Source organism: Brachypodium distachyon, chromosome 3 (genome assembly GCF_000005505.3).
Source record: "Brachypodium distachyon strain Bd21 chromosome 3, Brachypodium_distachyon_v3.0, whole genome shotgun sequence".
NCBI classification, from domain to species: domain Eukaryota; kingdom Viridiplantae; phylum Streptophyta; class Magnoliopsida; order Poales; family Poaceae; genus Brachypodium; species Brachypodium distachyon.
This window is the reverse complement of record NC_016133.3, coordinates 57,038,599-57,054,027: the sequence shown is the minus strand read 5'-3', so window position 1 is coordinate 57,054,027 and position 15,429 is coordinate 57,038,599. Positions and strand designations below refer to the sequence as shown.

Here is a 15,429-nt window from a genome sequence, read left to right as displayed (position 1 = left end):
AGAGAGAGACGATGAGATCGATCTTTCCAAAAACCTCCACAGAAGGAAGTGATGAGTTCAATCTTTTGGTTCTGGATCCCGATGCCATTATCGCATTTGGGATGCAGCGACAATTTAATGTCTCGGGCTATGTCCTTTTCAGGCTCCGGTCTCCATCCACCGGCTCCTCTTGGGTGCCAGGATCCGGCCCGTTAATTACCCCAAACTCCAAAGGCAAGCGGAGCCTTGTCATGGCCGGATAAGCTAGACGATGATTTCTTTTTCTTTTTCCCCGTTCCTGCAAATACACGTGCAAAATGTATCAGTTATCATGCTGTTTTTTTCCTCCTTACTGCAAATACACGTCAATATGAACAGTCATTGTTTGGTTCCAAACCGCATCAAGAATGGGATTAGCATAGTGTACAGGAAAGGAACAGGGAACAGTGGGAGTAGTAGAGAGTAGAGTGCAGCGGCGTGCAGTGTAGAGCGGGTGGAGGGTTGGGGCAGAGAAAGTCAACAGACCCGACCCGTTTGGGCCGGGCCATAAATGGCTCCAGCTGTTCCCACCCAAGCCCGAGAGAGTGACAGAGGGGGGCTTGCGACGGACGGCCGGAAGAAAGAAAGGAGAGAGAGGCCTCGAAGCGAGCCGAGCACTCGCAGGCAGGGCCCCGGGTTTTTAAATACTCCGGCTCTTAATTCGCATCGGTTATTGCTCCTCCTCCTAGCTACCACCACAGTGTACTGTACGTACTCCTCCCAGTACTCGTACACATACATACAACGGGCCAACGTACGCAAATCCAAGAGCGCGAGGTCTCGGGAGTTAAGGAGAGAGATGAGCAATGGGGGTCCTGGATCCTGAATCCGAGAAGTTTAGCGAGGAAAAGAAGAGACGACGCTGATTTTCATTTGATTTCTTCTCCTCTGGCTTAATAAGCCACTCGACCTCGTCCTCTTCCCTGAGCTGTATGTTTACTGCTTCTGCTTCGCCAGGACCAGAGCTTACATTACTGCTCTCGTAGCAGCAGTACAGACTACTACAGCGCAACCCCAGCGCGCGCTCCCGTTGTTGTTGCTTCGCGAGGCCGGCTATATAGCGCCTAGGAGTAAGGAAGTGGTACTAGCACTAGCCTTCCGTCGATCCATCGTAGTAGTTGTAGGATAGTAGCACCGGTTTAATACTGGATCGGGTAGTCTTCTCTGGCGGCGAGAAGCCACATTCTTGATTCTTTCCCCCGGATCGATCGCTCACCATATACGCTCCAAATTAAGGTGCTCCTCCTGGAGATCGAGGCGCCGGCCGGCTGATCGGGGTGCTCAATTCCGTGCGGCCGCGAAAGATGGAGTACGGCGACGACCTGGCCGTGGCGGCGGGCTCCGACGCCGCCGTCGCCCAGCGCCGGAAGAAGAGATACCACCGCCACACCCCGCGCCAGATTCAGCAGCTCGAGGCGTACGCGCTTCTTCCGATTCCCCTTGCTACGAGTCCTTTGATTCTTCCTTGGGCGCTTTGATTGATGAGTTGATTGATTTCTTGTGTGTGCGCAGGACGTTCAAGGAGTGCCCGCACCCGGACGAGAACCAGAGGATGCATCTGAGCCGGGAGCTGGGGCTGGAGCCCCGGCAGATCAAGTTCTGGTTCCAGAACCGCCGGACGCAGATGAAGGTATGTATATACATACGTCCACATTCATCACTCTGATTCTCTTTTCGTGGGTTTGATTCTTGAAATCCCTTCTGTTAATTGCCGAGTGAGACGGCGGCCATTAATTTAATTTCGGCGTTGCTTCTTTTGGGGTTTGACGTCGGAGGGGATGATGCAAATGCAAGCTTTCATTTTTCAGGCGCAGCACGAGCGTGCTGACAACTGCTTCCTGCGCGCGGAGAACGACAAGATCCGGTGCGAGAACATCGCCATGCGTGAGGCCCTCAAGAACGTCATCTGCCCCACCTGCGGCGGGCCTCACACCAACGACGACTACTTCGACGAGCACAAGCTCCGCATGGAGAATGCCCACCTCAAAGAAGAGGCAAGCCAGCTAGCCTATGCCCTTTAATGGCCGCCGCCGCGCGCCCATCGTCTGTACTGTGCTCTCCACCTACCTGCCGCTATCGGCATTCCTTCCTAATCGGCGCGTCGATTCTTGCAGCTTGACAGGGTGTCGAGCCTGACGTCCAAGTACCTGGGCCGCCCCATCACGCAGCTCCCGTCGTCGATGCAGCAGTCCTTGTCCATGTCGTCACTGGACCTGTCCATGGGCGCCGCCGCAGCGGCCATGGGCGGCCCGTCGCTGGACCTGGACCTCCTCAGCGGCGGCGGCTCGTCGTCTGGGATGCCGGCGGCGTTCCAACCCGTCTCGGACATGGAGCGGCCCATGATGGCCGACATGGCCACCAGGGCCATGGACGAGCTCATCCGGCTCGCGCAGGCCGGCGACCACGTCTGGGCCAAGGCCGACAACGGCGGATGCTGCCGGGAGGTGCTCAGTGTCGACGCCTACGACACCGTCTTCGGCAAGCCCGGCGGCAGCCGCGGGCCTGATGTGCACGTCGAGGGCTCCCGCGACTCCTGCCTCGTGCTCTTGCCCGCCCACGCCCTCGTCGACATCTTCATGGACTCGGTGAGCACGGCTTCCCAGTTTCGTCCCCGTGCATTTTTTTTAATCTCCGATCGACATCTTCATGGACTGGCGCCATTGTTGTTGGTGGTGGTGTCAGAGCAAATGGGCGGACTTCTTCCCCACCATCGTGGCCAAGGCGCGCACGGTGGACGTCCTCGTCAGCGGCATGGCCGGCCGGAGCGAGTCTTTGGTTCTGGTAAGATCATCAGCAAAACTAAGTCTATTGCTCCTCTGCATTGCATCATGATCAATCATCCGGGCGATATGAATCGAGAGAGAGAGTTACATTACACTTTCCGGTGGCGGCAGATGCAGGAGGAGCTGCACGTGATGACGCCGGTGGTGCCGACGCGGGAGCTGTGCTTCCTGCGCTACTGCCGGCAGATCGAGCAAGGGCTGTGGGCGGTCGCGGACGTGTCCGTGGACCTGCTGCAGCAGCGCGACCACGCCGCCGCGTCCCGGTACTACGGCGCGCCACCGCAAGCCCGCGCGCGGAAGCTCCCGTCCGGATGCCTCATCGCCGACATGTCCAACGGATACTCCAAGGTCACCTGGGTGGAACACATGGAGACCACGGAGGGCGACAACAAGAACCCCATCAACCCGCTCTACCGCGACCTCGTCCTCAGCGGCGCGGCATTCGGCGCGCACCGGTGGCTCGCGGCGCTCCAAAGGGCTTGCGACCGCCACGCGTGTCTCGTCGCCGCCTCGATGCCGCACCGCGACATCGCCGCCGGAGGTAACTCATATACCGTTCATATATATATGATCTTGATGAGCGATGACATTTTGGATCGAGTTGAGTTTGATGTTGAATGGGATTGTAGTGACGGCGGAAGGGAAGAGGAGCATGATGAGGCTGTCGGAGCGGATGGTGAGCAGCTTCTGCGGGAGCCTGAGCGCGTCGCAGGCGCACCGGTGGACGACGCTTTCGGGCCCGGGGTCGAGCGGCGGCGGCGGCGACGACGTCGGGGTGCGCGTCATGGTGCACCGGAGCACGGACCCGGGGCAGCCCAACGGCGTCGTGCTCAGCGCCGCCACATCCATCTGGCTCCCCGTCCCCTGCGACCGCGTCTACGCCTTCGTCCGCGACGAGAACACACGATCCCAGGTCCCAAAACCAATTCAAATCCTGCCATTATGCTACTCTAGTTCCTTCAATTCCTTAATCTGCATGTTGTCACGTACGTAAACGGAGATAAATTGACATGTCTCGATCGTGTGTTCTTTTGCGTGCAGTGGGACGTGCTGTCGCACGGGAACCCGGTCCAGGAGGTGTCGCGCATCCCCAACGGCTCGCACCCGGCCGCGAGCTCCATCTCCTTGCTCAGAGTAACCATCATCTCATACTAGTTTAACTTGCCCCCAATGCCCCAATGGCGTCGAAGTAATGCAGTCTGACGGGGGATCGATATGTGCAGGGCCTGAACGCGAGCCAGAACAGCATGCTGATCCTGCAGGAGAGCAGCACGGACGCGACGGGGTCGCAGGTGGTGTACGCGCCGATCGACCTCCCGGCGGCCAACGTGGTGATGAGCGGCGAGGACCCGTCGGCGATCCCGCTGCTTCCCTCGGGGTTCACCATCCTCCCCGACGGCAGCGGCGGCCCCGGCTCGGGGTCGCTCGTCACCGTGGCGTTCCAGATCCTCGTCAGCAGCCTGCCGTCGTCCAGGCTCAACGAGGAGTCCGTCGCCACCGTCAACAGCCTCATCGGCACCACCGTCGAGCAAATCAAGGCCGCCTTGAATTGCTCCACCACCACCCATTGATTTGAGTTCCCCATCCCTGCATGCATGCACGCACAAGTGAATTCTCCCCCACAATGCATTCATGCGTCCAGAGTTTTTGGTTGGTTTGAAAGCCTTGAATGCTCTAGATCTCTCCATCTCTCTTCTCTCCCATCCCCTTGCATCGCACCTACGAAAGCTAGATCTGCGTGGTGTCCCTCGCTTGGGGTTCATCCGCTGCCGCCGCCGCCTGCATGCAGTTTGATCCATCCATCCGTCCATCCATCTATGCCCAATTCGATCCCCTCCCTCAGCCGGTCCACACTTCTTCTTCTTCTTCTTCCTATCTCGTTTAGGTGTCTACTCCGCTATGATGATCTCTTCATTTGCAGGGTCCAAGTCTCGTCACGTTTGGTTATTTGGAGTTTGCTTGCCAAGCATGCATATCTTTCTATCTCTACTACTCGTAATCGCCATGCATGGAGGCTTTGCATGAACCCGAAGGAGTCAAGAACGCACCATGCCTGTCCCGTTCCTCTTTTGCTGCATGCTTCTTCTGATATAATCGCCACTCTTTTACTAGTAACTCTTGCTCCCGCTTCACTACCGTAGTTGTCGTTGCAGCAGAGAGGAGATGAATGGTATGGTTCGGGTATTGACTTCTGTCCCATCAATGTAAAAGCCTTCAATGAACATTCAATTTTTTTCCCCAAAGGAGTGCTGTATGTACGTAAGGCTGGAGGAGCCAGTGTGCATTGTTCACTTTCTTTACTTTCTTTCTCGGTTCAGTTCGCTGCTAGCTTGTTTAATTGGCCTGTGGAACCTCTCTCATCATTGCTTATGTGACTGTCTTATTTACTACTCATTTCGATTCTAAATTGTTCTCGAAATATTACATGTATCTAAACATTTTTTAAGAATAGATACATTCATATTTGAACAAATTTGAGTTAAGAATTTAGAACGAGAGGGAGTACTCCCTAGCTTAGCGTTGTGATCGATCGACACTGACATGCGTGCGTGCACAGTAGTGGTAGTTATTACAGTTTCTGTGTCCGGCGCAGGGCGTGTACGTACGTGCATGTTTGTGGTGTTCGAACTTGAAAGAGCCCGCAGAGCGCAGGCTGTCAAGTGGGCCCGCGTTAGGCCACTGCGCCAGTTGGGTTTACTCCCTTGCAGCAGCAGCATTTGCATGGCATTGATCACTCGATCAACCCCCTTTCAATTTGCCCCTTCAATGTTGGTGGTTGAGTTGAGTTGCCACCACCCTGGCCGATCAGCTTCGAGACGTTATGCGTATGCGCCCACACACGCCGAGCTGTTTCTAAAAAACAAAATAGAAAACTGCATGATCCCGATTAGCTAATTGTGGGCTGTGTGTAACACGTGCTTTTTTTTTCTTCTATTTTTGCGGGGAATGGGTGGCCTTTCGTGTTTTCCATTTTTCACACGAGTAGCTTTTTTGGCCAGATAACAAGAACATGTGTAGGTACGGCACTACTAGTACGTGCTGAATAGGGGAGCGCCTATGAGTTCGCCATAGTGATGCGACAGCGAGGAGCTCGTAATTGCGGTTGCACTGTCTTCTCGCAGGGTTTTGAAATTGTCGTTGGGCCGTCTTGAATGCCGGGGAGGGATTAATTGCATGATGTGTGTGTCGTCTACTACTGGCTTTAGCAAATCAAGCGAGACCTACGTACGTACGTACCGCATGCCGGGTCGTGGTCGAAGAAGACGTACTGTACTCGTCTTCGTGTGCATGCATGATGCGATCGATGGTTAATTGCAAATTGCAGCAGGATGCCAGAGGTGATTAAGTACGTACGGACCTCGTAATGCGATCCAGAAAATGTGTACGTAGTCAAGTCTACTCGTGCATGCCCGTTTGATTTATTTATTTTTGAGGGCAGTGCACATTAGCAGTCCAGCTCGACGAAGACGAAGACGCGGTCAGCCTGTCAGTACGACGACACCCAAAATTTCAGCGACTCTCCTTTTTTATAGCAGTTTGTTTTGTTTATGTATGGTACTCGATCCAAACTTAGCAGGAGAACCGCGCGCGCATCGAGTACGTGTGCCCTCTGTGAACCCCAAGCTCAGCTCGAAGGCTCCAGCTATTTGCTCGATCATATGCATGCAATTTACGTGTAATCGTACATTGCAATACTGTCAGCTTAATTAAGACAAGTAGACAATCCACACCACAAGGTGAGCTAGCTTGCTTGGACCCGGCCGCCGTGTGTGGACATCGATCCAGTTCATGATCCAATTTCTAGCTAATGATTGCATGCGCGCGATTCACGCATGGTCCCAGTTACGTCGATGAAACATGCATATATGCGTTGGCTGGCCATGGATACGTACGTGTACACAAGATCGATGGTACGACAGTGTACGTCAGTACGTACGTGTGTTCTCCGCGCGCAACATGCATGCATCGCAAGGTCAATTAAGCTGGCCATGCATGCATGCATGCAGTCGATCGAGCTAGCCCTTATCTCTCTGCCCAGCTGGTCCACCTGACCGGCTGCATGCATGCAGCCCGGCTGTCACAGTCGATCGTATCTCGGTGATCGCGCACCGCTAATGAAGCACGTACTCCTGCTCGTCCTCGAGACCCTCCTCAGGAATGCGTCGCGCGCCAAATCTTAATTGAAAAAAAGGGGCACACATGCATGCATGCAGATGCAGTAGACTGTAGCCGCCGTATCGAGCTAGCTAGCCTGGTCCTTGAGATTGATTACTCCATGATTCCACTAGCTCACTGGTGGCTAAGCTAGAAGTGTGGTCTGAGACTCTGAGCTGAGGTGTGTACTGTGTTTGCGTACGTGGCTGCATGCGGTCGTCGACGCATCCATGCATGCATGCATGCAGCTAGCTAGGGTAGCATTCAGCGATTATGCAAATTCGGACCAACGCACGGTCATCGACGGGTAAAGAACAGTCACGCATGCAACTGACTGCATGCATGATTAACAAAGTTGAATCCAAAAGTGAGGGCGGAACGAATTATTTGCCAAGACGTATAAGCATGTCTAGTCTAATTATTGCCGCCGGCTAAGTTAATTATGCAGCGAGCAAGCTTTTGTCGTTTGTCAACTGAAGACGATCGAGTACGTATCCGGCCTTGACGTAGGTTTATGCGTGCGAGACGACGTACAAGTACATTATACTCCTACGGAGTAGTATATTTCTTGCATTGCATTTTGAGGCTTATCCCCGGGTTGGTCGTCGATCGACTGGTAGTAGAATTGCCGCGATGCTGATGGAAACAACACTGCCTCTTGCTTGCACGTAAGTTGAATGTGCAATCGATCCCAATAAACAGAGGCATTCATGACCTCCAAATGGGGGCTAGCTATCTTCAATGCCGTTAATTTATTAAGCCACGCACCAGACCCGGGCCGGCTGGCTCTCTGCGTCTCTGCGAGAGAGAAAAATGCAGTTTGTTGGGGTAAATGCAGATCCTTGAAAATCATTGTGGAGCCACCACACTCGATGGTAGTAGAAGTAAGCAGCAGTATTGAATTGCACTAAGCAGCGGTACGTGCTCTCGTGCTAGTCCTGCTACAGGTGTGTTTAAGTTTTTACAAGTCCATGAAAAAGTTAGCAGTGGAGTATCTTCGTTCAGAGACAGACGATCGATGCAATTCAGAAACCCTGCAGTTAATTAACTACTCCCTCCGTCGTCTTATAAATAACTTAAATTTGCTCAAATATGAATGTATCCATGTCTAAAAAACGTCTAGATACATGTAATAGAAAGTCAGTTAATATGAGAAGCAAGGAGTAATTAATATATGTCCACTCGCACCGGAGGATAGATCAATGAGATGAATTATTATTTTGATTTGCCATGATATTTTTTTCCCCTAACATCGGTCATATTCTAAACTAGCGTATTAAACAATTTTCATATATCAAAATGACTATTGTTGTAGTAAAAACCCTTATATGGGCCGGACCGTAAATCCTACGTGGCGACGACTAAGTCAACATTTCCCAAGCATGAGTCAAGACGCCCACGTGGCATGGTCAATCCTACGTGACAAAAAAAGACAAGTCAACAAGTCAAACCTCTCATGCCATAATCAAATGGTCAAATGAGCTAGAGTAGGCGGCAATAAAGGCGTGAGGAGGGGGCCCTTAGTTCATGGTGGACCATAGACCAAGTCCCACTTTTCTCACATGGTGCACACAAAAGTTATGAACCAAGGAGCTACTTTTACCACTTTGCGCCCACTTTTCTCTCTCCCTCAAGGGTAGCCATGGTCTTTTGTCATGAACCCCTAGGCTATAAATACCCCCCATGGGGGCATTTATTATTCACTCTCACTTGAATAAACTCATGGGGAGAGGGCTAGAGTGCTCCCTCTAAGGTTCGCTCTCGCGCGCCGCTCTCGACTGAAAGTCGATCGGCCTCAAGGAAGCCTTCTAGGGGACTCTAGTTTCGAGGCACCGAACTAACCTGGGTTGGCACGGGCTCGAAGGAGAAGGGGTTGGGTTAGAGTTTCGAGGGTATCCTAACATCGATACTTGAAAAGACGCGTTCGGTTGAAGTACGAGGCGGCTCCGACGAACCTCTCGCCAAAAGGTGTCTTGGGAAGATCCGCTCGGCCCAAACCCTTGGCTAACCACCCCCTCGAAGCCTTTCCTAACATAGGATTAAGTCGCACCCACAGGGTCGACCAAACCTATTCAAAAAATATCGACGTGTCAACTTGTCCAACTGTACGGCGACCTTCGCTATAAGTCCGGCGTACACGCCCTACTTTTATACCCGCACTTGTGCCATCGAGCATTGGCACCCCTTACTCTAATTGTTGTCGAGAACAACAACAGTGGTGACGACCGTGGGGAACCCTCGCCGCAATTGAAGATTTAATGGCCCTGACGAAGCCTACTTCATCGGGTCTCCAACTTGCCGCGAAGTCTACACAGTTGCAAACGAAGAAAGCAAGTGCCTCGGGGGCTCCCGAGGAAGAAGGAACCCTCACCAATCCGGACGTCGCCGCAAGCATGGTCGCCACGACAGAAGTCACGGTCGCCCCTCCGCTACCGGCTGTCCCGGAAGGAACCGAGGTGCTCGAAACCGTCGTAGGAGGTCCCTCGACACTCACCAACGTAGTGGCAAGGATCGGCGAGTTGCCTACGGTTGCCGCCCTTGCAGGGGATACGGAACTCGGCATGCCTCGCTCGATGGTCTTCGCGCCACCTTCCCTACAACCGGTGGTGACCCTGCCCTCGGAACCTACAAGAGGAAACAATGTGGCGTCGGGAGGATCCGCGCCAGAAAACCAAGGAGTCCCGGCCTACGACCCCTCCAACCCGGGATTACCTCCACTGGCGCTCGCCGCGATCGCCCAAGGAGGTCCTTGGTATCATCGTTATTGGGAGCTTCCGCCGCAAGGCGCTCTCCAAGTCGCACACACTCAACATCAACCTCGCTTTGCGAGTGCCCCGCAAGCGCCCCTTGCTCCCCCGGTCGGGGTCGAACAAGGCGGCCACCAGGTACCACCTCAAGCCGCGCCTCGCGGGAATGAGACCCCAGCGTGCATGGAAACGAGCAAGTGGCGGAATCCGTAACCCGTGCCAGCGGCGAAAGGAATTCCCGTCGACGCTCCGACCCTCCAAGAAACCGCCGAGATCATTCTTCAAGCGACCCCTCTAGCAATGAAAGCGACGAGGGAGGACCTCGCCACTGAAGGAACCAAAAGAATCGGCCGACCTGCAACCCGCTCATGCGGGAGATCCAAGACACGCCTTTTCCGCCAAGGTTCAAGCCATCCACAATACGGCCGTACGACGGGGAGTCGAATCCTCTTCAATTTTTGGATGTCTACTCCACCGCCATACGGGCCGCCGGGGTAGGTCCCGTCGAGATGTGCAACCTCTTTCCGCTCGTGCTCACTGGATTGGCGCAAACTTGGTTTTATAACCTGCGGAAGAACTCCGTGCACTAGTGGGAACGCCTCCAAGAGGTCTTCATCGCCAACTTTCAAGGAAACTTCAAAAAACCCGTACAGGCTCACGAGCTATACGCGGTGAAACAAAAGCCGGGGGAATCCCTCCGAAGCTTCTTTCATCGATTCGTGAAGGTACGAAGCCAAATTGCCAACCTGCCGTCGACCACCGTGATCGACGCATGCATGCAAGGCCATATCCAAGGAGAAGTAAATCGGGCCCTAAGTCGCAATCCTCCAAGGACGACCGTGGAGCTTTATCGGATCTTGCAGGAATATGCCCGAGGCGAAGACGGGGACATTGCTAAGAAGGACCCGCCACGCGCCGCTCCCGAAGGAACTCCCTCGTCCGACAAACCCCCCGCGCCTGCTTCATCTTCCAAGAAGAAGAGGAGGTGGGGGAAAAGGGGCGCCGGCGACCAAGCCCGGAAAATCTTCACCATCGAAGGACAAGCATCATCCCAAAAGACCTGGCAACTCAAGAAGCCACCTCGTCCGACCGAGGGAGGAACTGGGAGATGCCTCATCCACAACTCGGCAAGCCATAGCACCGAGGAGTGCAACACTCTCATCGCGGCTTGTGAAGAATTCCAGGCACGAAAGCAGGCCCAGCGCAAGGATTAAAAAACTGCCAAGGCTCCGCGCCCCGCCAGCGTCCTCGTGGCTGACCCGACACCTAAGGAAGTCGACCTCCCGTTTCAAGAACCCGCGCATCACGTCGGAGTGATAGTCGGGGCTCCGCCACAGGCCGGGGATCAAAGCGACAGCGCAAGGAGTATGCTCGCAAAGTCAATGTCGTGGGAATCTTCAACTCGACACCACCACTGAAATGGGCAAGCGTGCCAATCACCTTCACCGAGGAAGATGCCAAGGGGATACGCTTCCCGCACGACGACGCTCTCTTTGTGACAGCGATCGTCGCCAATTGTGAGCTCAAAAAGATTCTGGTGGATGGCGGAAGCTCCGCCGACATCCTTTATCTGAGCACTTTGAAGAAACTGATGGAACCACAAGGGGGATACAAGAACGGCTCGTTGCAGCCACCTCTTTATCCTCTCACCGGCTTCGTACCGGGGAAGTCCATTCAGCCGCTCGGACAAATTGAGCTCCTCACGACCTTCGGGGACGCCACAAATCATCAAACCGAGCTCGTGCGCTTCGACGTAGTGGACATGGATGCCTCCTTTAACGCCATACTCGGGAGGACTACGCTAAATCGTCTCTGCGCCGCTGTCCACCACAACTTCTTGTGTATGAAGATCTCGGGCCCAAAATGTGTGATAACGGTCCGCGGCGAGCAATCTTCTGACAGGAAGACCCTCTACCGCCATGAGACCAAGTGCGCCGAAAAGGGAGAATCATCCAAGAGTATCAACATGCTTTCGAATGCAGGAGCATCCGGAAACCGATCACCCAGAGCGCTACATCCCTAAGCCCCTCCCCGAAGGAGAACTCAAGGAAGTACGCGTCTCCCAAGAAGACGCCATGCGCACGGCGAAGATCGGGGCCGACCTCCCGAGTAAACTCGAGGAAGAACTCGTCGACCTACTTCGCAAGAATTCCGATCTCTTCGCTTGGTCGCCTTCCGACATGGGAGGAGTCCCGCACGACGTCATGGAGCATCGCCTCGCCGTAAGGCCCGACAAAACTCCCGTAAAGCAAAAACTTCGGAAACTCTCCACCGAGCGGTGCGAGGTCATCAAGCGAGAAATCACCAAACTTTCCGACGCCGGGCTAATCCGAGAAGTTTGGTATCCCGAATGGTTAGCCAATCCTGTCTTGGTGAAGAAGGCCAACGGCAAGTGGCGAATGTGTGTCAACTTTACCGACCTGAACAAGATGTGCCCCAAGGACGATTACCCGCTCCCTTGGATCGACCAACTGGTCGACTCCACGGCGGGATGCGAGAGGTTGAGTTTCTTGGATGCCTATTCAGGATATCACCAAGTCCAAAGGCCAAGGAAGACGAGAAGAAAACCAGCTTCATCACTCCCATCGGCACATTCTGCTATCGCAGGATGCCTTTTGATTTGAGGGATGCCGGCGCAACTTTCCAACGCCTCGTCGGCCTCATCCTCAAGGAACAATTGGGGAGGAACGCCGAAATATACGTTGATGACGCCGTCATCAAAAGTCAAATTGCAGGAACTCATCCCAAGGACCTGCGTGAAACCTTCGACAATCTCCGCAAGTACGGCATGAAGCTCAATCCGAAAAAATGCGCATTTGGAGTTTGAGGAGGGAAACTCTTAGGCTTCCTTGTCTCCCAACGAGGGATCGATGCCAATCCGGAAAAAATTCGGTCCATCCTGGAGATGGAACCTCCTCGCTCCGTCAAAGATGTGCAACGCCTAGCGGGAAGAATGACGGCCCTAGGACGATTCGTCGCCCGGTCAGCCGAAAAGGGTCTCCCTTTCTTCAAAGCCCTGAGGAGCCTCAACAACTTTGAGTGGACCGACGAAGCCCAAAGGGCCTTCGAAGAGCTCAAGACCTATTTGTCGACCCCTCCACTTCTCACGAGCCCAAAACAGGGGGAGCCTTTGCTCCTATACCTCGCCGCGACCTGGTCGCCGTAAGCGCAGCACTCGTGAAGGAAGAAGATGGGTCACAACGCTCGGTGTACTACGTGAGCGAAGCTTTGGGAGGAGCAAAGGGTCGGTACACCCAGATCGAGAAGATCGCATACGCCCTCCTCATGGCCTCTCGAAAGCTCCGTCATTACTTCATGGGCCACACCATCATGGTGCCAACTACCTTCCCACTCAAGGAAGTCTTCGGCAACAAGGAGGCCACCGGAAGAATCGCCAAATGGGAAACGGAATTGGCGCCTTTCTCGTTGGAACTCACGGCGAGAACGTCCATAAAATCCCAAGTCCTGGCTGATTTCGTGGCTGAGTGGCATGCTCCACCAGCCTCGCCCGAAGAAATCACATCCAAGACCGAGCCCCCCGAACCACATTGGATAATGAGGTTCGACGGTTCTAAGCGCCTCGACGCTGCGGGGGCTGGAGTTATGCTCATCAGCCCCGAAGGAAAGATCTTGGAGTACGCCGCCCATCTTGACTTCAATGCCACCAAAAATATGGCAGAATATGAGGCGCTACTTCTCGAACTTCGACTGGCCAGGGCCATGGGAGTCCGACGCCTTCTCATCCAGGGAGACTCCCAACTGGTGATAAACCAAATAGACAAATCATATCAATGCCTTGACGAAAGAATGAAGAAATACATCGAAGAAGTTCGCAAGATGGAACGATATTTCCTGGGCACGGAGGCGCAACGCATTCCACGAGGAAAAAATCACATGGCTGACAGGTTAGCCCGAACGGCCGGTTCCAAGGAACCGCTGCCACCCGGTGCATTCTTCTAAGTAATTTGCGCCCCATTCATAAAGGAAGAAACCGACGCCCTTGACGAAGCTTCAAAGACCAGCATGGTCATCGACGCTCCACCCTCTTGGATGACACCGATTACCTGCGCCTTAAAAGGCGAGGTAGACAAAGAAGCGGAAGGCCCAAGCACCAAAACTCTGCTCGCAAAAGTCAAGATGTACGTCCTCCTCGACGGCATCCTATACAAGAAAGGAGCGGCCACATTGCTTAAGTGCATAACTCTTGACCGAGGAGCCGAGCTCCATCTTGCGCCAAGGGCCACCACGGCAAAAACCTTACGTCAGGGATTCTATTGGCCCACCATGGTGCAAGACGCAATCACCATATTGCGGAAATGCGAAGCTTGCCAGAAAATGGCTAAGTCAATCCATGCGCCCGTGACTTTCCTGAAGAATATCCCGATAACATGGCCATTTGCACGCTGGGGAATGGACCTCTTCGGGCCTTTTCCCACATGCAATGGGGGCTGCAAGTACCTCGTGGTGACGGTTGATTACTTTTCCAAATGGATATAAGAGGCGCCGCTTGGCAAGATCACGTCACAGGCCGTTCAAACTTTTTTCTGGTAAAACATCATATGCCGATATGGTGTCCCACGAGAACTAACCGTGGACAACGGCAAATTGTTCGACTGTGCGGAATTCATCAAATTTTGCGAATGCCTTGAGATCAAGCTGCATTTCGCATCCGTAGCTTACCCCAAGAGCAACGACGCATACGAAAGGGAAAATGGACTAATCCTCCAAGGACTCCGCCGAAGGGTAGAGCACACGGTTAGTAAAGCAAGGGGAGCATGGGGAGATGAATTTGCTAGTGTGGTTTGGGGCATACGCATCTCCGTAAGCCGTTCCACGGGCCGAACACCATTCTCTTTGGTGTATGGAGCCGAAGCAGTTCTTCCCGCCGAGGTCGAGTTCCGCTCACCTCGGGTCGAAAGGCTCCAAGAAGCCTGTGAGATCGAGATAGGCAATCAGAGGGGGGGTGAATGATTGCGCGGAAGTAAATTAAAACTTTTTCCGAAAGTTTAAACCCTAAATCACCTTTCTGTCCGTGATAGTAAAACAGCCGTAACTTTTGATTGGATGAACCAAAAAATATGTATGAGTATGGAAAATAAAGGTATTAAAATTATCTAACCAACGCAACAAGAATCAGCTCAATCGGACTTACCAATCAAAAGATATGATCAAAATAGTAACAACTGACAGAAAGTTACGAGGATTAATTTAAAACCAATTTCGAGGAATAACAAGAAAGATGAATTAATTGCAATCTTCTCTTGATCTCGTGATAAACCTGCAGCAAAGTATTATGAACTTGTGATGAACCTGCACCAAAGTATTAGAAAGATCTAGCACGAAGATTTCACGAAGATCCGAGAAGAACAGAGATAACACCGCCAACGAATCTCTTTATTGTAACGATGTCGATCGATTACAAAAGATGCAACCATGCATCGAAGAACTCTCCAAGAATTGATCTAGATCCAAAGCTTTGAGTTCTCTCACGTCCTTGCTAAAACCCTAGCTAGGATGCCCTCTATTTATAAGTGAAAATTCGCAACTCTAAACCGAATCCGAATCCAACACGGACTCCTCTGTCCTGGTCAGTATTTTGCCCGTGGGGCCCGCATACGACCTCGGATTGAGATGACTCCAAATGTAAAGTTGTTCGTCTCGACGACGCGCACAACTTTCATGTGGATCACTTTTCCATCCGATGCCATCTTGATGACGCTACTGTT

At 53.2% G+C, this 15,429-nt stretch overlaps 1 protein-coding gene across 1 annotated transcript; it reads left to right on the top strand.

Annotated features, from left to right (window-relative positions):
* The first annotated feature begins 593 nt into the window (after positions 1–593).
* On the top strand, positions 594–5,171 carry LOC100825927 (homeobox-leucine zipper protein ROC8). Its single transcript, XM_003570494.4, has 9 exons — positions 594–1,435; positions 1,531–1,648; positions 1,827–2,012; positions 2,133–2,603; positions 2,701–2,799; positions 2,913–3,342; positions 3,431–3,714; positions 3,843–3,935; positions 4,025–5,171. The coding sequence occupies exons 1-9, from the start codon at positions 1,323–1,325 to the stop codon at positions 4,370–4,372; spliced, it is 2,142 nt and encodes a 713-aa protein (XP_003570542.1). The 5' UTR covers positions 594–1,322; the 3' UTR covers positions 4,373–5,171.
* Positions 5,172–15,429: the final 10,258 nt, after the last annotated feature.